The following is a 24499-nucleotide window of genomic DNA, read 5'->3' on the forward strand; positions in this document are numbered from 1 at the left end:
AATACTCTAAAATCTAAAAATGAGTCCAAAATGAATACAGATAAACAGTACTAATGTCCATATGTCCATAGCTCCTTCTAAATTATGGTGCTGTAGATGTAGAAATTGGTTTAAGTGTCCTTTTGCCCTAAAAGAAACATAGACCAAAAGACAGTGGCTCAAAGACCATTGCAAAACACTGGAAGGAAATAAAGAATGGGTAAAGATTAGAAACACCTTGTTATTTTAGATTGTTAACTTGCTGGCATGGACAGTATACACTTTGAACAGCTGCACAAGTATATCTACCAAAATACATGTAATCAGCTTGTTTTTTTGGCTGCTCCCGTTTCCATATCTTCTGTTCTCTGCATCTTTCTCTGTTACACCCACCACCTTCATCTCCTCTCTCGCCACATCCAGAAGTCTTCTCTTAGGCTTTCCTCTTTTCCTCTTACCTGGCAGGTCCATCCTTAACACCCTCCTCCCATTGTACCCAGCACATCTCCTCTGCACATGTCCAAACCAACATAATCTCACCTCACTGACTTTGCCCCCCAGCCGTCCAACCAGAGATGACACTCTAATGTACTCAATTCTAATCCTATCCAACCTTGTCACACCTACTGCAAATGTTAACATCTTTAACTCTTCCACCTCCAGCTCTGTCACCTGTTTTTTGATCATTTCGACAGTCTCCAACCAATACAATGTAGTTGGTCTCACTACCTGTCACAAATCACTCCTGACACTCTTCTCCACCCAGTCCACACTGCTTGCACTCCCTTCTTCAACTCTCTTCCACACTCCTCGTTAATCTGTACTGTTGATCCCTTAAACTCACCCACCTTCGCCAGATCTACTGCCTGCATCTTCACCATTCCCCTGACCTCTCTTTTATTCACACACATATATTCTGTTTTGTTCCTACTGGTATTCATTGCTCTCCTTTCTAGAGTATATCTCCACCTCTCCAGGGTCTCCTCGACATGCTCCCTTCTCTCGCTACAGATCACAATGTCATCCACAAACATCATAGTCCATGGGGACTCCTGTCTAATCTCGTCTGTTAACCTATCCATCACCATTACAAATAAAAAAAGGCTTAGAGCTGATCCCTGATGTAATCCCTCCTCTACCTTGAATGCATCTGTCACTGCTACCACAGACCTCACCACCGTCACATTTCCCTTGTACATAGCTTGTACCACACTTACATACTTCTCTGCCCCTCCTTACTTCTCATACAGTGCCACAACTCCTCTCTAGACACCCTGTCATATGCTTTCTCTAAGTCTACAAAAACATAATGCAGCTCCTTCTAGCCTTCTACCACAGTTCTGCACCTCTCCCTTATTCTTAAAAATTGGTACCAGTACACTTCTTCTCCACTCCTCAGACATCCTCCCACTTTCCACGATTGTATTAAACAATCTGGTTTGAAAACTCCATTGCTATCTCTCCTAAACACCTCCAGGTTTCCATAGGTATGTCATCTGGACCATCAACCTTTACATACTTCTCTTCATGGCTATCCTTACTTCATCCATCATCCAATCTTCTCTCTCTCATTCTGTTAATTCATCAGCCTCTCAAAAGTACTTTTTCAATCTGCTCAGCCCATTCTCTTAATTTGTGAGTATGTTTCTATTTTTATCCTTTATCACCCTAACCTGCTGCACATCTTTGCCAGCTTGCTCCCTCTGTCTAGCCAATCAGAACATGTCTTCTTCTGCCTCCTTAGTGTCCAACCATGATACAACTCATAATACGTCTTTTCTTTAGCCTTCGTCACCTCTCTCTTCACCTTATGTCTTGTCTTCTTAACATCTTGTCTACTTTCTGCATCTCTCTGACTATCCCATTTCTTCTTCGACAACCTCTTCCTCTGTGTACTCTGCTGTATTTCCCTATTCCACCACCAGGTTTCCTTATCCTCCTTCCTCTCTCCAGATGTCATACCAAGCAACCTTCTAGCTGTCAGCCTTACTACTTCTGATGTAGGAGGAACAAACCAGTATGTTTCTTCATGCCTGTTCCAGTACCAAATAAATGGGAAAGGTTATATCAGGAAGGGCATCCAGTGTAAAATTTTGCCAGATCAATATGCTTCATGATTTTTTTGAGTTATAATGATTATATAGGCTGATCTCAGATATTGATTAGAGTGTATATGGACAAGCTTTAAAATGTCTACAGTGCACAAAATTGTATGAAGCCCAATAAACAAAAATATTTCAAAATCAATTTCATAAGTCTTGAGAAATCACTAAATAGAAGTATGATGTGCTCCAATTGCTTTCAAATTGATAGACTGGTTAGGGCATGGTCAAATGGTTTTAAAGCTCTGGCTTATGCTTAGAGCATGAGCAAGTTGAAACCTATTTACACCTATCCTTCTTTGGCAACCTAGCTGGCTAAAAACAAAAACAGATTAAATACTTGTTAGTGACATAAGATTTAAAAATCACACAATGCTTTTAACAGGTTTAAAGCAGGATTTAAGGTTTCAAAATAAATCTGAATTGAACTCTGAATTTATTCCGGGTTGGTCTTCATGGTTAAATCTTGAAGTTTAACAAAATACAATCCACCAAATCTACTGTATTTTATTTGTTCTTTTTAAGGTAATTCTCACCCACTATTACAGGAATTTATTATACTATGGGTATGTTCAGTACATTCTGCATAAGGTTAGAAAGTGACATGACTTTAGCATATGATTTTATACAAAGAGATCATGTACCAAAATAATCATGACTCAAGTATACTGTAGATCCTTGAGAAAGACATATGCTTAAAAAAGCAATTTTGTATATTTAGTTACCTATACCTCCAAAAAAAGAGGCCTCCTAAGAATTTCAGACATTGAATTAGAATTATGTGATCTGTGGCATAAAATGAAGTACTCTGTTTGCAAAGAATGGAAACTGACATTTTATTGGCAACCACATTTTTTAAGCCATGTACTGCTCTGACCTTGTGGTTTTCATAAAGTGATTAGATGAGAAAAGAAAAAGTCAGGTTTCTTAAGTTTTCATTTACATTATCAGCACTTCTAACACTTAAGCTCCCGAACAGAATTAAATTCTGGCCCAGGGACTGTCTGTGTGAAGTCTGCCTGTACTGCCTGCGTCTGCATGTGCATCGTCTAAATATATAGTATCTTGGTTTCCTCCCACAACCCACAGATGGACAGAGTAGATTGTTTGGTGAAACTAACCAATATCAGTAAATGTGGATGTATGGTGTTAGTTTGCTCTTCAGTGGAGTGTTGCATTATCCTCAGTTGGCTCTTGCCTTCTACCTGATGCTATTATAATAAGCTTTAACTGCAAACTAAGAGTGTAGTTACATGCACATACAAAACCGGGATAAGGTGGGTAACCCGGTTCAGACAGAATCCAGTTTTTTTGTTTTTTTTTTAAATCTTGTTTAAATGTGCGAGTACACTTATGGAGTCCTCTTTTGGCAAAACTCTTCAATGTCATAAAAATCTGCAAAAAAAAACCTGTAGCTCTGAATTTGAAAAAAAGCATGGGGCCTGTGCCTCCCAGGATTGTGCGGCTGAATTTAGAACTGTACTTTCAGCTCACCATCAAAAATTTACCAATTTCACTGAGAGATTATTTCCACCAGGAAAAGGAATATTGCAATCATCTGAACATTTGCCTCAGTAGTTGTATCTTTGTGAATACTTCCACTATTTAATACATGTGGCTGCTGCAAAGCAAAAACATGCTCAGGTTAACAGAGTGCAACAGACATTTGCAGGCTGTGAAATCTGTTACTGCAACAAGTTAAAGGTTTACATGGCCATATATCCAGGTTACTCAAGGAGAAATTTACGTGTGTTTACCTCAGAGAGCCATGTGTTGGTTTTTCTAACTAGAATAAGGATGCACATGGCATTTTTGAGAACAGGTTTCTGTGAATAACCAGGATATTAAAGCACATGTAAACATACTGACTGCCTTAAGTTATTTAAGAAAATGCTTTTTCTGAACATTTTTGTTAAAATTTGTATGTGCTTCACTAACCTCTAAAGTTAGTCTTAAATAAAAAGATGCTATTCTACAGATCCAGTTAAAAAAAATAAAGACAAAAAAATAAAAAAAACACATAAACAAAAATGAAAATGCAAAATGCCTAGCCAGAGATTCTTAAACATGATGGACTATATATTTAATATGGTCCTTTAAGGAAATCAAATAAACATACCAACTTAGTGACATTTTGCAAGCTAAGTTTATTGGTGCTCATTTGTGTTATTTGTGCTTGTATTGAAAGGTTTTTGTCTAGCGTACAGTTAATTTTTTTTATTTAGACAGTGTGTGTGCTTGAACTGCTTGTGGATAAAAGTGAGGTCAGTCATTACAAAGTGATAAGCTGGTTGAAGTACTAAGCTGCAGAGCTTTTAAGTTTGGTGATGGAAAAATTGTGCAAGCTACTAAAAAAGTTAAGATTCTACCTGAACCTGAACTGGGCAAACCGGATACAACACTGAAACAAACGATCTCTGCAGATTTTCCACACTTGTGAGATATGCTTAAAGTACAGCAGGGCTAAGTGTAAACCAGTTAGGCTTGCCATTGGCCTCAAGATAATAATAAGACTTTTGTCATGGACCTACATGAAATTGAACCAAATATTTGGTCTCTCCACATAGTTGATCACTTCACACTTTTTTGAGCGGGAAGCATTTTGACCTCAAAGAAACCTTCTGCCGCATTTTATCCACTCTTGGATCAGTATTTTCGAACCACCACAGAAAGTATGTTGTGACAATGGAAGGAAATTTAACAGTGGGGAAGGGAGAAAAATGGCAGTATATTGTAATATTAAAATAGAGACAATAACAACATAGAGCCCATGTAGTAATGGACTTTTAGAAAGACGCAATATAACACTGAAAAAAATCTTTTGAAAGTTAAAAAGAGTAATGCATGCAAGAAGCAAACTGCATTAGACTGGACACTCATCACGAAAAATACTATGCACAGTGTACATTGCTTTAGTTCATAGCAACTATGGTTGAGACAAAAATCCAACCTTGCCTTCCATACTAGCTGATAAACCACCAGCTCTGGAAGGAACCACAATGAGTTTTTGGATTGTACAGCATATCATAACTTTAAATGCAGCTCATAAAGCATTTGCAAAGGTTGAATGTTCAAACAGGATATCCGGAGCTCTTCGGAAACATTACAAGAGACAAGCTATACTATAAATGGTTTGATTATGCAGAATGGAAAGGTCCTATAATTATTAATGGGCAAGATAAATGGTACTCTTGACTATATACAGCACATTAATTGAGGTTTTCTGTTTCTGTACATCGCTCAAGATTAAGGAAGGTGTGTGTTCAAGAAGTAGGTTATTTATCCACAGAGCAGAATTCCATAGAAAATGTAAAAAAAAGAGAAAAAATTATTCAGTTAAGAAAGATGTTGAAACAGACATGGATAGTCAAACAGAGGGTTTTAATAGTGACGCAGATGCTGTTACTGAGGATATTCAGTGACCTTCAATAAACACATCATTTGCACTGTAACCAAGACAAACTATATGAAATGACAGAGGCAGCTGAATCCAACATAAAGCAGAAATTCTTCAACTAACAGGAAAAGCTGGATGAAAAGATTGAAACTGATAAACTTTGGCTTACACCAAGTCTGATGAGTTTGCTGAGACCACATACACAGATAATTTACCAATATGCAGAGCAGCCTTATTTCTAATAAAGGTGTGGCTGACAACCAAAGACAATACCCTATTATACAGCTAAGCAAAAGGAACTCTGCAATTGGAAATATAGCAAAACATTCTGAGGAAATTCCACATCTATGGCAAAAATGTGTTTCAACAAGATGGGTATGCACCTTGGAGGAGACACCAGCAGGTATGGTGTCTAAAGCTCATTTACTGGTTAGAGTTTTTGAAGAATTTGGTAGGGATGAGCATCCAAAGGATTCTCTAACATACCTGTAGTCTTCTAAGTCTTTGAGATTGCTTCTGGTTGTCATTTGTCAAAAGCAGTGGAAAGTATACTCCATAGATATTTTATCTGCATTCTTGTAAGATACAGTGCATCCAGAAAGTATTCACAGCGCATCACTTTTTCTTTTTTTTATGTTACAGCCTTATTCCAAAATGGATTAAATTCATTTTTTTCCTCAGAATTCTATACACAACACCCCATAATGACAACGTGAAAACAGTTTACTTGAGGTTTTTGCAAATTTATTAAAAATAAAAAAACTGAGAAAGCATATGTAGATAAGTATTCACAGCCTTTGCTCAATACTTTGTCGATGCACCTTTGGCAACAGTTACAGCCTCAATTCTTTTTGAATATGATGCCACAAGCTTGGCACAACTATCCTTGGCCAGTTCCGCCCATTCCTCTTTGCAGCACCTCTCAAGCTCCATCAGATTGGATGTGAAGTGTCGGTGCACAGCCATTTTAAGATCTCTCCAGAGATGTTCAATCAGATTCAAGTCTGGGCTCTGGCTGGGCCACTCAAGGACATTCCCAGAGATATCCTGAAGCCACTCCTTTGATATCTTGGCAGTGTGCTTAGGGTCTTTGTCCTGCTGAAAGATGAACCATCGCCCCAGTCTGAGGTCAAGAGCGCTCTGGAGCAGTTTTTCATCCAGGATGTCATCTTTCCCTTTAACCTGACTAGTCTCCCAGTTCCTGCCGCTGAAAAACATCCCCACAGCATGATGCTGCCACCACAATGCTTCACTGTAGGGATGGTATTGGCCTGGTGATGAGCGGTGCCTGGATTTCTCCAAACGTGACGCCTGGCATTCATACCAAAGAGTTCAATGTTTGCCTCATCAGACCAGAGAATTTTGTTTCTCATGGTCTGAGAGTCCTTCAGGTGCCTTTTGGCAAACTCCAGGCGGGCTGCCATGTGCCTTTTACTAAGGAGTGGCTTCCGTCTGGCCACTCTACCATACAGGCCTGATTGGTGGATTGCTGCAGACATGGTTGTCCTTCTAGAAGGTTCTCCCCTCTCCACCTCTGACAGAGTGACCATCAGGTTCTTGGTCACCTCCCTGACTAAGGCCCTTCTCCGCCGATCACTCAGTTTAGATTGCCGGCCAACTCTAGGAAGAGTCCTGGTGGTTTCGAACTTCTTCCTCTTACGGATGATGGAGGCCACTGTGCTGACTGGGACCTTCAAAGCAGCAGAAATTTTTCTGTAACCTTCCCCAGATTTGTGCCTTGAGACAATCCTGTCTTGGAGGTCTACAGACAATTCCTTTGACTTCATGCTTGGTTTGTGCTCTGACATGAACTGTCAACTGTGGGACCTTCTATAGACAGGTGTGTGCCTTTCCAAATCATGTCCAATCAACTGAATTTACCACAGGTGGACTCCAATTAAGCTGTAGAAACATCTCAAGGATGATCAGGGGAAACAGGATGCACCTGAGCTCAATTTTGAGCTTCATGGCAAAGGTTGTGAATACTTATGTACATGTGCTTTCTCAAATTTTTGTATTTTTAATAAATTTGCAAAAACCTCAAGTAAACTTTTTTCACGTTGTCATTATGGGGTGTTGTGTGTAGAGTTCTGAGGAAAAAAATGAATTTTTGAATAAGGCTGTAACATAACAAAATGTGGAAAAACTGATGCGCTGTGAATACTTTCCGGATGCACTGTATATGATGGCCACAAGATATTAGTATTCATCTTCCATTTGAAGTTTAATATAAGGAAATTGGCTGAAAAAGGGTGTTTCTGGGCTTGCAAATACCTCGCTCTACTTTTACAGTAAAGTCAAAGAAACTGTTGAGAGTTGATTTTTACTTTTAAAACATATTTTTTACTGTTTCATTATACAGTGGTGTGAAAAACTATTTGCCCCCTTCATGATTTCTTATTCTTTTGCATGTTTGTCACACAAAATGTTTCTGATCATCAAACACATTTAACCATTAGTCAAATATAACACAAGTAAACACAAAATGCAGTTTTTAAATGATGGTTTTTATTATTTAGGGAGGAAAAAAATCCAAACCTACATCGCCCTGTGTGAAAAAGTAATTGCCCCCTGAACCTAATAACTGGTTGGGCCACCCTTAGCAGCAATAACTGCAATCAAGCGTTTGCGATAACTTGCAATGAGTCTTTTACAGCGCTCTGGAGGAATTTTGGCCCACTCATCTTTACAGAATTGTTGTAATTCAGCTTTATTTGAGGGTTTTCTAGCATGAACCGCCTTTTTAAGGTCATGCCATAGCATCTCAATTGGATTCAGGTCAGAACTTTGACTAGGCCACTCCAAAGTCTTCATTTTGTTTTTCTTGCCATTCAGAGGTGGATTTGCTGGTGTGTTTTGGGTCATTGTCCTGTTGCAGCACCCAAGATCGCTTCAGCTTGAGTTGACGAACAGATGGCCGGACATTCTCCTTCAGGATTTTTTGGTAGACAGTAGAATTCATGGTTCCATCTATCACAGCAAGCCTTCCAGGTCCTGAAGCAGCAAAACAACCCCAGACCATCACACTACCACCACCATATTTTACTGTTGGTATGATGTTCTTTTTTTGAAATGCTGTGTTCCTTTTACGCCAAATGTAACTGGACATTTGCCTTCCAAAAAGTTCAACTTTTGTCTCATCAGTCCACAAGGTATTTTCCCAAAAGTTTTGGCAATCATTGAGATGTTTCTTAGCAAAATTGAGACGAGCCCTAATGTTCTTTTGCTTAACAGTGGTTTCGTCTTGGAAATCAGCCATGCAGGCCGTTTTTGCCCAGTCTCTTTCTTATGGTGGAGTCGTAAACACTGACCTTAATTGAGGCAAGTGAGGCCTGCAGTTCTTTAGACGTTGTCCTGGGGTCTTTTGTGACCTCTCGGTTGAGTCGTCTCTGTGCTCTTGGGGTAATTTTGGTCGGCTGGCCACTCCTGGGAAGGTTCACCACTGTTCCATGTTTTTGCCATTTGTGGATAATGGCTTTCACTGTGATTCGCTGGAGTCCCAAAGCTTTAGAAATGGCTTTATAACCTTTACCAGACTGATAGATCTCAATTACTTCTGTTCTCATTTGTTCCTGAATTTCTTTGGATCTTGGCATGATGTCTAGCTTTTGAGGTGCTTTTGGTCTACTTCTCTGTGTCAGGCAGCTCCTATTTAAGTGATTTCTTGATTGAAACAGGTGTGGCAGTAATCAGGCCTGGGGGTGGCTACGGAAATTGAACTCAGGTGTGATACACCACAGTTAGGTTATTTTTAACAAGGGGGCAATTACTTTTTCACACAGGGCCATGTAGGTTTGGATTTTTTTTCTCCCTAAATAATAAAAACCATTATTTAAAAACTGCATTTTGTGTTTACTTGTGTTATATTTGACTAATGGTTAAATGTGTTTGATGATCAGAAACATTTTGTGTGACAAACATGCAAAAGAATAAGAAATCATGAAGGGGCAAATAGTTTTTCACACCACTGTATATTGATTATATTGAATGACATATCTTTGTTAACCGTAGCTGTTCAGTATTAGCCTTTGTCTTTAGCACTCATAGGAGGCATTTTAATTAAATACTTTTGCTCTGTGACCCAGTCCTGCTGTTACTTTTTCACAAGGTTAAGTATTAATGAGAGAACAGTATAATGTAGTTTAGCAGAATTTTGACTCTGAGGTTTCATTTGTTAGTAATTTGCAAGTACATGAGAAATGAAGCTAATATCATACTTCTGTATTTAACATTGTATTTACAGATGGAGCCACGTCAAATAGCCGCGGCCGTGTGAATGGCGTACGAATGGCGTACGGCTGCCCTATGCACGCCGTGATCCCCCCCTCCCTCTACTGATAGAAGGCGTGTCATGATTTCACAGTAAACACGCCCATTCATGCCCTATTTATTCATTTACCTGGTTCCACCACTAGATGGCGCTTTGTTCTCAAGAACACGTTAACACACGCCAGCAATTTAGCTGCGCTGAGTTGCAATCACGTGATTTTAACATTATATTTTATTATTATAATTATAACATTATATTATATTATATTATTATATAGGAGCTTCCCGGTCTGCCTATCATATAGTGCCTTTCCTTCCTACCTATCTATATATCTATCCCCTTAGCTGTTTTTTATATATCTATTATGCAGTGCCTTCCCTGTTTATTTATATATCTAGTGCCTTCTCTGCCTGTCTGTCTGTCTGATTGCATATAGCACTGAACTTACTGCTCTGTACTATTCTGTCCTCTGCATGTCCTGGAGTACAAAAGAAACAGCACCATACAGCAACATGTGCGAACTGGCAAGATCGGGGAAAAAACACGCGGTCACTGATTACAAACCGCAAGATGAATGAAAGAGACAATATATGTAAAAACATCATTGCACTAATGCAATATTATTTGAAAACGAATAGCGTCAGATCGGGTTTGAATATATGCCCGTTCTGTATGGAGGAATATTTCGGACAAAATGAAATAAATAAATAAATGCGTAAATAAATAAAAGTACTGTGAAATGTGAGCATAAATAAATAAATGTATCATGAAATGAAGCCTTAATAAATAAATGTATCGTGAAATGATAGCATAAATAAATAAATGTGTCACGAAATATGTTTTTCGTTGCTTATTTATTTATTTCATTTTGTCCGTAACATTCCTGCAAACCGTCGTGAAATACGGCTTGAAATAAAACTGTCACCTTCACTCGTCAAAGTTGAGAGGGTGGGCTCTAACATGCCATCTAGTTTCTGATTGGTGAATCGACAGCACAAGAATGAATTAGAAAAATGCTTACTACTGCCGATGAAATGGATTCTGCCGAAGATACTACGTATTTCAGAGAGAGAATTGAAGATTTATCGGAAGAAATGACAATGTTGGCGGCCCTTTTAGACTCCGATATAGATTAAACTATTTTTGAAATTATCAAAGAACAGGTGGAACGGACTCTACTACACTCCAGTTCAGGTGACTCAGTTCCCTGCTCTGGACGTCCATCCTTTGACATTCCAGCTGAATCAATAAATATTAGTTGGAGCTGCTTTGAGCATTCCATGTCAAAGTACCTAAACTAATACAGCCGTTGCAGTTTACCGTATATCAAACTGGCTCATTCGCCTTGTGATCGTCTTCTCCGATACACCATATAGATCTGCAATTTGTCGTACTTTTAAACCGCATAACAGAAGGTGTTCTATTGACTCAGCTGGAATGTCAAAGGATGGACGTCCAGAGCAGGGAACTGAGTCACCTGAACTGGAGTGTAGTAGAGTCCGTTCCACCTGTTCTTTGATAATTTCAAAAATAGTTTAATCTATATCGAGTCTAAAAGGGCGCCAACATTGTCATTTCTTCCGATAAATCTTCAATTCTCTCTGAAATACGTAATATCTTCGGCAGAATCCATTTCATCGGCAGTAGTAAGCATTTTTCTAATTCATTCTTGTGCTATCGATTCACCAATCAGTAACTAGAGGGCGTGTTAGAGCCCACCCTCTCAACTTTGACGAGTGAAAGTGACAGTTTTATTTCAAGCCGTATTTCATGACGGTTTGCAGGAATGTTACAGACAAAATGAAATAAATAAATAAGCAACGAAAACATATTTCGTGACACATTTATTTATTTATGCTCTCATTTCATGACACATTTATTTATTTATACTCACATTTCACAGTACTTTTATTTATTTACGCATTTATTTATTTATTTCATTTTGTCCGAAATATTGCTCCATAGATCTGACGCTGTTCGTTTTCAAATAATATTGCATGTACTGTGCGTTGAAAGTGCTGCACTGAATAAGCTGACTCCTTCTGTAACAGCGTGTATTCAAACCCGATCTGACGCTAATATTGCATGTACTTAACTATTTTAGAATAAAAACATACATTTGATTTCAGTCAGTCTGTAAGCCAGTGTAAATGCATGATAATTGTAAAGGTTAGCTTTTTTTAAATTCAGTTCCATTCTCTCAGTCGCGTTCACGATCCCCCCCACCCCAATCTGACAATGCTGTTTTCACATAAAGACGCGCTATAACTCAAATGTGATTTATTTGGAGACGCGCTATAGCTCGAATGTGATTTATTTGGAGACGCGCTATACTCGAATGTGATTTATTTGGAGACGCGCTATACTCGAATGTTATTTAAACAGGGAAGAAAGTACAATGTCAGGTGCTCATTCAGTGTAATAGGAACCATAGCACAGAGAGATGTGTACACTGCAACAAGTACACATGTCGTGAATGTAGGAAGGGTGTGTGGGAATTGTTAATATTTGAATGTGATGATTTTATACAGCACGGATCGGAAATCAGCAATTCTTAGCATTGCACCACGCAAGCTGTCATATCAACCGCCTACTGTAACTTGCTTTATTTTTTCTTCACTTATAGTCTAGAATAAAAGTGCACTTGTTTTTTATTCTTGTACACCAACATATGTTCCTGTGTTTGAGCGACATGGGCATGCTCAAAAAAATAGACGTGTAATGCCACGAAAACTGCATGCAGGCACTTCAGTTCGCAAGCATTGGTACGAGAATGCAGTCACAAGTACGCTGCAGAGCTGTAACGCATCTTTATGTGAAAACAGCATTCTCAGATGGGGGGGTAGGGAAGGATCCTGAACACGACTGAGAGAATGAAAAGTGAATAAAAAAAAAAACTAACCTTTACAAGTATCATAAATTACACTGTTACACACTGAAATCAAATGCATGTTTTTATTCTAAAATAGTAAGAATAAGAGCAGTTTACTTCTCAAAACAAAGTGGTGCAGGATCGAACTCACGGTCTTCTGACTCGCAGTCGGAGCTGATTCAATTGCGCACGGAGGCAGTCGCGATAAACAAGTGTCAATGTCGCATGTTAAGGCGGTTTTTTCTGCAGTTATATTTTTTTGAATAAAAGCATACTTGTTCTGTTATATTTGTTCCTTTTGTGAAAGTGTTTGATATTTGGACTTCAGGCTTCATACATTATATAGTTTATGCTTACATTTTGTCATTTACTACTACAATATGAAAAACGTTTCTGTTTTAAAAATGTGTTTACACGGATTACTGTAGAAACGGAACACACGTGAAAGCGTGTATTCCAAATAATGATCTATTATTTCCTCTCTAAAACTCCACTTCACTCCCAGATAATCAATCAAGGCATGAGCTGGGAGAAGTTTGTGCACGTTCTAAGTCGTTCGGGGGATGGAATAGCCGGCTACTTGCAGCTTTTCTTTTATCAGCACATTTAGATTAACAAAAGACACTGGCGGAGAGGTGAGAACGGTTTTAAGAAGCGATTGACTAGTTTTGGAAGAATACATTTTATTTCTAAAGTCGTGTGCGTGTTTTAATTGTTGGGGATTGTTTGGGTATTTAAAAAACATTTACTTGAACCAACTACTTACAGTAAATGGGCAAAAATGGGAGACGCTTTGTTTTAAATAGTCAAAGAGTTGGGCTAACAATAATAATTATTATTAATATTATTACTGGTCATAGAAACAAATGAAAACAATAGTTAAACACTTGATCATATGTATCTGTGCTAGTTTGTGTTTGTGATTATGTGACCCATAATAATTTTTTTCAGTATAAATAATTTTTGGGTTTTAAGAACTCCATCAAAAGAGCAAACACAAACTTAGAAGGTGAGAAACCTCAGTGGAGAATCCTGACTATGACATGGTGCTAATTGCTCTGTGTGTGTTTTTTTGGCGGGGAGGGTTCTTTAGACCTGTCTGCAAATGTGTTTGTGTTAAAGCCAACGGAGAAATGCAGGAGCGCACACACACACACACACCTCTCATCCACAAATGCTTTAACTGTTATCGTTGATTAAACCTATGAACACAGCTGTTCAGCAGTCCTAAACACAAGCGCATGGTCTATTTTTGTCCTTAATTAAAAGACATCAATACGTTAATAATTAACACAAAGATAACATTGTTTATTTTGCTGAATAAGGTAATAAGCTATATTTAAAATAAAACAAACCAGGAAGTAAGTGTTTTATACATTAAAGTACTCTGTATAACCAAGTGCCCTAACAAACAGCAACAGTGTACAGTACAGACAAAGAGTGTGTGTGCTGGTGGGGATTGGAAGGTGAATTAGGATACCTCATTTACAAGACAAAAGACGGTCTGAGGTGTGAATGCAAAGCTCCGCTTTGCTCTTCGGTGTGTGTGTGTTTTTTTAGGTTACTAGGGGTGCATTCTTAAATTCAGTCTGTCTAAATCTTTATAAACGCCAAGTTGGAAAATCATGTTTGAGAAAATGACAACAACAATTAAAATCTTGATCATTTGTCCGTGCTATTTCGTGCTTAAGTGACCCAAAATATTTTTCTTAGTTTTCTTAGAACTTCATTAAAAGACAAACTTAGGAGGAGTGGAATGTGAGAAATCTCAACGGAGAATGTACTGACTTCTCCTTATTACTGACTGTTAGATGGTGCTAAAATGTTTTTTCGCCTGCTGGCGCAAATGTGTTTGTGTTAAAGCCAGCTCAGACAAACCTGACGAATGCGGAGCGCGCACACACACACACACACACACGGTGGCACTTTGGCAGTTAGTGCTTCAACGTTAAACGAAGCCCGTAAACTTGATCCTGAACAGCAGACTGACTTTAACAATAATAGTTGATTGTTTTATATTTATGTTTTTGTATATACTGTATTTTTAAATGTTCAAATGAACGTTTCAGAGTATATAATTTGTTGTGTCATCTGTTTACAGTGTTGGCTGATTTTGTGATTGAGACCCATGGGTTACATTGAACTGGAGTGGGACAAACGGCAAAGCCAAATTGCCCAAGAATTTAAAAGAGAAGGTGCACGAGACTGTCATGCAGAGATTTCCGGATCTGACAGCGCACCACTGGTTCCGAGTCGGCTATTCCATCCCCCCAACGACTTAGAACGTGCACAAACTTCTCCCAGCTCATGCCTTGATTGATTATCTGGGAGTGAAGTGGAGTTTTAGAGTGGAAAGAATAGATCATTATTTGGAATACACGCATTTCACGTGTGTTCCGTTTCTACAGTAATCCGTGTAAACACAACTTAACTGGGTCGGGAACACTTAATATAAAGCATTTAATGTGCTACATTAATTAATGACGGGTTTGAGAAAATCTAGTAAATTAAACATTCATTTTAAGATTTAGTTTAGTTTGCGACATTCTACTGACAAAATAAACTATTAGAATAAAGTGGAAAATGTCGACTTTAATCTCGACATAATTGGCGACAATAAAGTGGAAATGTCGAGAATAAAGTCAACATGTCGACTTTAATCTCGACATTTAGATTTTTTTCTTCACTGTGTCCGTATTTTTTTTTTCACCGTGGCCCTAATACGCTTCCGTAATGTACACTGGCTCTTACAGACTGACTGAAATCAAATGTATGTTTTTATTCTAAAATAGTTAAGTACATGCAATATTATTTGAAACGAACAGCGTCAGATCGGGTTTGAATACACGCTGATGCTGTTACAGAAGGAGTCATCTTATTCAGTGAAGCAGTTTCAACGCACAGTACATGCAATATTATTTGAAACGAACAGCGTCAGATGGGCATATTCAAACCCGATCTGACGCTATTCGCTTTCAAATAATATTGCATTAGTGCGATGATGTTTTTACATATATTGTCTCTTTCATTCATCTTGCGGTTTGTAATCAGTGACCGCGTGTTTTTTCCCCGATCTTGCCAGTTCACACATGTTGCTGTATGGTGCTGTTTCTTTTATACTCCAGGACATGCAGGGGACAGAATAGTACAGAGCAGTGAGTTCAGCGCTATATGCAATCAGACAGAAAGACAGACAGGCAGAGAAGGCACTAGATATATAAATAAACAGGGAAGGCACTGTATAATAGATATATAAAAAACAGCTAAGGGGATAGATATATAGATAGGTAGGAAGGAAAGGCACTATATGATAGGCAGACAGGGAAGCTCCTATATAATAATGCAATATTGTTTGAAAACGAATATGTAAATGCATGATAATTGTAAAGGTTAGCTTTTTTTTTTTAAATTCAGTTCCATTCTCTCAGTCGCGTTCATGACCCACCCCCCCAAATCTGACAATGCTGTTTTCACATAAAAACGCGCTATAACTCAAATGTGATTTATTTGGAGACGCGCTATAGCTCGAATGTTATTTATATAGGGAAGAAAGTACAATGTCAGGTGCTCATTCAGTGTAATAGGAACCATAGCACAGAGAGATGTGTACACTGCAACAAGTACACATGTTGTGAATGTAGGAAGGGTGTGTGGGAATTGTTAATATTTGAATGTGATGATTTTATACAGCACGGATCGGAAATCAGCAGTTCTTAGCATTGCACCACGCAAGCTGTCATATCAACCGCCTACTGTAACTTGCTTTATTTTTTCTTCACTTATAGTCTAGAATAAAAATATTTTACTAACTAGTTTTATTAATTCATTATTTAATAATAAATAGCATAATCATCATGGGTTGTGTATTGAGTGATTTAACAAATCTGTTTTATTAATCGGTTTGTTGTTGTTTTTTTTACCACGTCATCTATTTATGAAACTATGTTGACAATACAAGAACTGCCTATACAGTATATTAAAGATACGGTATAGGGCTTCCTGGACACTGCAGTTAACTGAAGCATTCAATGCTCCATCTGGCGGGATTATACAGCATTGCAACCATCTTTTTAGAAAGCGCATGGGGGCATTTATGGGGCGGGGCATCGTTAACTGCGTCATCGCGGGGGATCACATTCCGTGCACGGATCGTGCATGGTCCTGTCATGGTCCTGTCATGCTCCAGGCGGCTGTTTGACGTGGCTCCCACTGTACAGTATAATTAATACCTGTAATTCAGTCATCTCTTTCCATGCACTGAGTGACTACACGTGTGTGTGTCCATAAAGGTTTCCTACCCATCCTGAACTGGCTTGAGAAGTGGTTCAGTTACTGAATGCACTAGAATTCCAGAAGCCTATGAAAAAAGTCGTAATGCTGGGCCCCATTAAATTCCTTTGTACCTCTTCATCAGCATCTTTGTTTTACAAATGAATCAATCAGCACATGCAGCAAGCAGCCTGCTATCCCATCCCCCACTGATACAGCTGAAGTCCTCCCAGTTCAAGTCTGTTTATCTGGGTGTGAGGTGCCTGAATTGTATAGGGTAAATAGTATATCATTATTTGGAATACGTACATTTCATGTGTGTTCCGTGTCTACAATGATCCGTGTAAATGTAGGATGACCGGAAATGTGAGGCAAGAAACATTGAACACATAGCTAAAACAGAAACCGTAATAATTGACAAAATGCTGACCTGAAGTGTATAATGCGTGAAGACTGAATTCCAAAATATAACTAAACAAAAAGAAATCATTCAATTTACATGTTACTGGCAATGTGCCAAAACTGAATCCCATCAATCGACAAAGGGCCATCGTGTTTGTTTGGCTGGTACAGAGGTAAGAACTGCTGCCTCATAATCAAGAGATTAGTGGTCGAGTCCAGGTTCTTCCCATTTTGAGTAGTGAGCTGCTATTATTATTACTATTATATAATAAAAACATACATTTGATTTGAGTCTGTAACGCCCGGTGAACATTTTTGCTAACTGTAAAAGATATTGGGATATAAGCTGACACACAAACGCTGGTGAATCACGTCTTCTTGATATCTTGTCACTTGAATTTCTCGCACATGCACGCACACATCCATGCATGAAAACTGCATTATTTGAAAACGCAATGTCATTTGGACATGAGTTGTCATATGAACATTGTTTTTTTTTTTTCTGATCTTGCCCAGTCCCCATGTTATGGTGCACAGTACTGAGAATTCAGACAGATTTCTTTTTGGGCACATACACATCACCATGGCACTGCTAGAACTAAATATTGCTTGCATGCTAAAGTGACTTTAGTTGCAGGTGGAAGTCCCACTTTATTTATGGTGCCAAGCGGAGTTGTGTTGCGGTGTAGCAGTCTTTTACCCAGCAAAAGCGACGGGAAGAAGTTGTCTGTTCCGATTCTACCTATGTCCAGAAACGGCTCCATAAGCTTTATGACTACAGTCTCAGAAAATCTTTTTCCTGTGAGACGACTGGGATTTTTTTCCTAAATGAGAGTGGCATTGCACATGTATTTTGTGTTCAAATCTGCCACTTCAAATCTGCTGCAATCCAAAACTTTATGCCAAATTTGTCAGTCTTGGTTGAGGTGTATTGCAAGAAAGGACAACGAACCTTAGTTGGAAACAGTTGCTCATCAACAGTAATATGTTGCCCTAGTTTGTAACTCAACACACAGTTCTTAACAAAACGTTGGCAGATGTCCGAGATTGCAACAAATCTGTTGTTTTTCTTACAAAGTGCAAAATGCTGCATGATACTCTGATAGTGGTCATGGGGCATTGTATCTTTGATTGCCGGTACAACAATTAGTTCTGACCAGGCATCAACCACAGCACCAACTGTGGTCATTGTTGCTTTTGTGAAAAGACTAGAGATAAACAGCATCAACTCAGAGAGGGAGAAAGACAAGTTTGTTGTACCATGTGAACGTGACTGAGAGAATAAAACTGAATAAAAAAAACAAAAAAATGCTAACTTTTACAGGTAGCATAAATGTACACCGGGTGTTACAGACTCAAATCAAATGTTTGTTTTTATTATATAATAGTAATAATAATAGCTGCTTACTACTCAAAATGGGGAGAACTGGGGCTCGAACCCGCAAACTCTTGATTACAAGGCAGCAGTTCTTACCTCTGCACCAGTAAAGCAGATACGTCAGTTTTCGGTCGATTGCTATTTGCGCTTGGCTTTTTACTTATTGACAGCAACATGTAAATTGAATGATTTCCTTTTCTTTGGTTATATTATTCAATAAAAGCACACTTGTTTTGTTATACCTTTTGTGAAATTGTTCACTTGATATTTGGACTTCAGTCTTCACACATTATACACTTCAGGTCAGCATGTTGTCAAGTATTACTATAAAATGAAAAAAGTTTCTGTTTTAGTTTTGTGTTCAACATTTATTGCCTCGCATTTCCTGCCATCCTACCTATACATAGATTATTGTAGACATGAGCATACATGAAACGTATGCATTCCAAATAACGAGATATTATTTATCGTGTACCAGTGCATGCTCCCCAACCTGACCTGATACAATTCCAGGCACCTCACACCCAGATAAACAGACTTCAGCTGGGAGAACTTCAGCTGTGTCAGTGTGGGGTGGTGCTATGTTAATGGAACATGCTATTTTTTCAAAATATTTAATGGCTATGTCTTCTGCTAAAGATTTAGTGCATTTTTCTACCATTTATTACCATTATTCTTTGCTATATATAAAATTGTCATTTTTTTATATAGGCAGAAAATCTCAGGCTATTCTTGAGGAGAAACTAAAAAGACTTGAAGACGAGTGCAAGAAGAAAGAGCAAGAACGAGTTAATCTAGAATTGGAACTCACAGAAGTGAAGGACAGTCTAAAGAAAGCCCTGAATGGAGGAATCACACTGGGGCTGACCATTGAGCCAAAGTCAGGCACCTCAAGCCCTCAGGTATGTACAGTTATATTTACCCAAAAAGTCTCTTATCTGTTACTTATATTTATTTATCTACAAAGCTACCTAGATTAAACAGTAATGATTAAATATGTAATTATTTTGAAGTGCCTTAAAAAAAAATACCTGGGGCCTCATGTATAAACCAAAATGTTGTGTACGCCCATTTCCACACTCGTATTGAGATCAATAAAAACTAAACTTGGCATAAAGCCACGCACGTTTTCACTGCAGCCTCAGACCATGCGTGTAAGCATATTTCTGCTTGGTTGTGCAAACTGGTGGTACCCAGTGTCAAAGCAGTGCTACTGTTTCTGTGTGTTGTCCCTTTCTTTTTTAGATTCATATCCATGATACAGGCTTTATCAAATACACTGGAATTAATTGCATATCGTTTACAAATTTAATTCACTTGGTTGTAATCAATCTGTGACAATATATTAATGCATGGAAAAACTATTCCAACTACCATGGCTGCTATAGTGCTGTTATTCTCAGTTCACTACTGAGAGTAATTTAACCCATTGTATCTGTGTGTGGTATCACAGCTGTACCGTAGCTGATCGGAAAGCTCTGTAGTCGAGAGTGCAGAGGATTATCAAGATACAACTTCCAGTCCTGGAGGATATTTATAGCACACACTTCCTCAGGGGAGCCATCAGCAACTGCATGGATTCTGCTCACCTGTGCCACAGTCTATTTGATTTTCTCCCATCAATGCTTCAGAGCCTTCTTCTACCTGAACCTCGAAGCTCAGCAACAGTTTTATCCCAAGAGTTATAAACGCACTCAATCAGTCTATCAAGTGCGGTAGAACTATTTGTACTTATAATTTCAGTTACCTCACCGTAAACTTGCATTACAACTGTAATATTGCACAATCATAGCCACTTTATGAACCATTTGCACTATCTGCAGTATGTGGACATGGATATTGTACTTATGCCTTCATATTGTATATTTTTCATTTTTTTTATCATATTATTATTATTATTATTATTAGTTTTTTTATCATTTTATAGGAAAATAAGTTTATGGAGGAGCTGCATATTGATTCTTATTGTGCCATACAATTCAATTCAGTAGAAGAGAGCTTATTGTATGCCAATTGTTTACGTGGAGAAAGAAAACAGGGCAGGAAGTGGGGTTTGGTATGTTTGACAGAGACAGTAATGCAAGCATACATCCTAGTATTTTAAAATGTTCAAAGTTCTGTAATATCATGCATGTAATGTGTTCTGTGTGGAAATCACTGCCGGAGCTCCTGACAGAGTAAGAGAAAGCCCGTTTAAGGAGCATGTATCAATTAACGACTGAGTCAGGGAACACTTAGAATACAAAGTATAGTATTTAACGTGCTGCTTTAGTCACAATGAGGTTTGAGAGACTCTAGTAAGTGAAACATTGATATTAAGGTGAAGTTTATGATGTTCTACTTTAGTGGCAAAATAAACAACAAGATTAACCTGGAAATTTTCAAGATTAAAGTCGATTTTAATCTCGGTTTAGAATTATTTTTTCAGTCGGTGGGCTGTGACTCGCCTTTTCACATCGACTTTGATATGTGACCACTTCTATTTTTATTTTTTAAACTGTGCAACTTTCTGAACTTGAACTTTTCAGTGCCTCTGCTATGCTGTACCACTCCATCAATTTCCTTTTGTTGTTTATACCACTGCTTAAGCTACCAAATAGCATGTTTTTCCTTGCCTACACTTCACTGAGTAGGACCTCCATTTCACATTCGGTGAAAATTCTCCTCTTTTTTTTTACACATGCTTTTGCCATAGTACTTTAACAAAACACTGAATGGAAGGGGCTATTTATATTGATTTCCATATTCAAATAGGCATAACTCTGGGAGGAGTCATGGTGGGACTGTATATACATGTGCATTAAAATTCACTTTGATAGGGATTTATAAAGGGAAAGTGCGTAGAGCTTTGGTTATTCACAGTTTTATGCATCTGAATTTTTTGTGCATATGCACATTACTAGTTTTGTCCGTATGGCATGTTTTAGTATGAATTCAATGCAAGGTGTTATACATGAGGCCTTTGGGCTCAGTGTATAACAGATGATTCCTTAAAGTAGTGGTCTACAACTCTGGTCCTGGAGGGCCGCAGTAGCAGCAGGTTTTCATTTTAATCCATTTCTGCTGCTAATTAACTCTTTTTCCTTTCATTTTAATTGACTTGTTTTTTAAGATTTGTTCCTCTGAATTGCTTCATTCTTCATTAAATGGCACCCAAACAGAAATGAAATGTGAAGTGAGTGGGCCATCAGAAGACCAACTAAGTCAAGGTCTCAACCTCCAACCAAGTTCACTCCAACCAATTGCTTAATTAGGAGCTGATTCTTGTTGTTAGTTAAACCTGTTCTTTAATTCCATGGCTTGTTGCTGCTCTCATTGTGCAATAGCATTTATTTCCGAAAATGTTGATTTTCTCATTTATAAGACCATTGTTAAAATATTTTGGGGACCTGAGTAGATTGATACTCCTGACACCTTCATCTTTCTTAATTTTCAGATATTGTATGATGAACACAGTTTGCTGGTCATGCTTTGGCTCATTTTGTATCATTATTGTTTGTCTGCTAATTAAGGAAAAAGAAACAATTAAGGGGTTTTGAAGAGGTCTTGAAGGGGTAGTCAATTATAATTAATTCAAAAGAAGTTAATTAGCAGTAAAAAGTGATCACTAATTAAGAGTAGGGTTAGAATGAAAATCTGCAGCCTTCCAGGACCGGAGTTGGGGACCCCTGCCTTAAGATAAGGCAGTATTTTTATATTTTTCTTTAATTATTTTTAGACGTTTACAGTGGATATATGGAGTATGGATTTCAAAATGTAATTTGTTTTTCAAAAACTTAAAAGGAATGATATGTACTACATGTGACACTTTTTTCAGAAAACTGTATTGGATATCTGTCAAGTGTATTTTTGGAAGCAGAAGTAATGTTAATCAGACTGAATCTAAAAGAAACAAGTTATTTAAAATGTGCAGAAACATTTAAAACACAAGCATAATTTTCTTGTATTGTACTTTCTTATTGAGAGCATAAAGATAAGTATTTGATTTGCGATAGTGGGTATCTGAAAAATTTCAGGCTGTAACTAAGCTCTAAAAGTTGTAATATTTGCTTCTGTTTTTTTCCAGTTTAATTGATAAACATTTTGGTTACATTTTTAAATCATGGTCTTGTTGTTGTTTCCCTCCTTTTATAGTCACCAGTGTTTCTACGCCGCACTGTGGAGAATTCCCCAGTCTCCAGCTGTGATACGAGTGATACTGAACCCTCCATGCTTCCTGTTAACAGTGCTGCCATTCTGAAAAGACAACCCCCTCAGAAAGCCTCTCCAGGACGAGGTCACGTACTTCGGAAGGCCAAGGTTAGGAGTTTATATATTTTGATAACAAGTAACTAGTTATGGAAGATCTTTCATCGCTACCAGTTAATAAGTAGTCATTAAAATTCACTACTTGGTAATGTTAGGTAAATACTTATTGGTAACTAGATCATTGGCAATGGTTGTGTATGCTTAAGACGGGCCTAAGAAGGTAGCTGAAGTTTAGACTTTACTTGTGTGCTTACATCACAGTGAACACATCATTATACCATTGAAAAGACCACTTTCTTTAATACTTTCTTTTTCACACCATTGTTAAACAAATGTCCACTCTCCCAGCTGTTTAGATTTGTCTAGCTTTACTTCTATCCATACATCTTCAAAACCGTCTTTATCCTAACCCTAACTGAGAATCTAGTCCATGCCATGTCTTAACATTTCATAAATCTAACCTCAGAGGTTATATTATCACCAAAAACCGCGCACTGCATGATAACATGCAGTGAATACACTTGACTTGAGCAGTCATAGTTTTCATACTCTTTCTCTGTACATTTATCATTCGTTTGCTCAGAGGTTGATGCGCTTACTGCTTCCTGAGCAGCTCTTCTTTTTTCCACCCTAGCGGCCCACTTAATTTTTCACTTAAGCTGGCACTTACTGTAAGTCTTCAATCTGCCTCAAGAATGACTTAAGATATGAAGACGTAGAGGAAATGACAGCGAAGGTGGTAGGAATGAGAATGGCGCCCATACGCGTGCACCGCGCAGCTGCCCTGCTGGCCACTGCCAAGAGTTGATTCTACAATAAAATAAAAAGAGGAATAACCTTGGAGGTCAATCATCACTCCGAAAGCATATAGTAGACGTCACGTGTGTGTGTATATATATATATATATATATATATATATAGATGTATGTGTGTGTATATATATATATATATATATATATATATATATATATATATATATATATATATATATATACACTCACCTAAAGGATTATTAGGAACACCATAATAATACGGTGTTTGACCCCCTTTCGCCTTCAGAACTGCCTTAATTCTACGTGGCATTGATTCAGCAAGGTGCTGAAAGCATTCTTTAGAAATGTTGGCCCATATTGATAGGATAGCATCTTGCAGTTGATGGAGATTTGTGGGATGCACATCCAGGGCACGGCTCCGCTCCATCACATCCCAAAGATGCTCTATTGGGTTGAGATCTGGTGACTGTGGGGGGCATTTTAGTACAGTGAACTCATTGTCATGTTCAAGAAACCAATTTGAAATGATTCGAGCTTTGTGACATGGTGCATTATCCTGCTGGAAGTAGCCATCAGAGGATGGGTACATGGTGGTCATGAAGGGATGGACATGGTCAGAAACAATGCTCAGGTAGCCCGTGGTATTTAAACGATGCCCAATTGGCACTAAGGGGCCTAAAGTGTGCCAAGAAAACATCCCCCACACCATTACACCACCGCCACCAGCCTGCACAGTGGTAACAAGGCATGATGGATCCATGTTCTCATTCTGTTTACGCCAAATTCTGACTCTACCATTTGAATGTCTC

The 24499-nt window shown here is 38.2% G+C and overlaps 1 protein-coding gene across 5 annotated transcripts in view; it reads left to right on the forward strand.

Moving 5' to 3' along the window:
• afap1 (actin filament associated protein 1) overlaps window positions 1-24499 on the forward strand; it is a 246643-nt gene that overhangs the window by 218842 nt on the left and 3302 nt on the right. For all 5 annotated transcript variants that reach the window (XM_039751423.1, XM_039751424.1, XM_039751422.1 and 2 more), the window contains 2 exons: window positions 19381-19571; window positions 22804-22968. In XM_039751423.1, the coding sequence (XP_039607357.1) occupies window positions 19381-19571; window positions 22804-22968 (356 nt within the window). The remainder of the gene's footprint in view (window positions 1-19380; window positions 19572-22803; window positions 22969-24499) is intronic.

This window comes from Polypterus senegalus, chromosome 4 (genome assembly GCF_016835505.1).
Source record: "Polypterus senegalus isolate Bchr_013 chromosome 4, ASM1683550v1, whole genome shotgun sequence".
NCBI lineage: Eukaryota > Metazoa > Chordata > Cladistia > Polypteriformes > Polypteridae > Polypterus > Polypterus senegalus.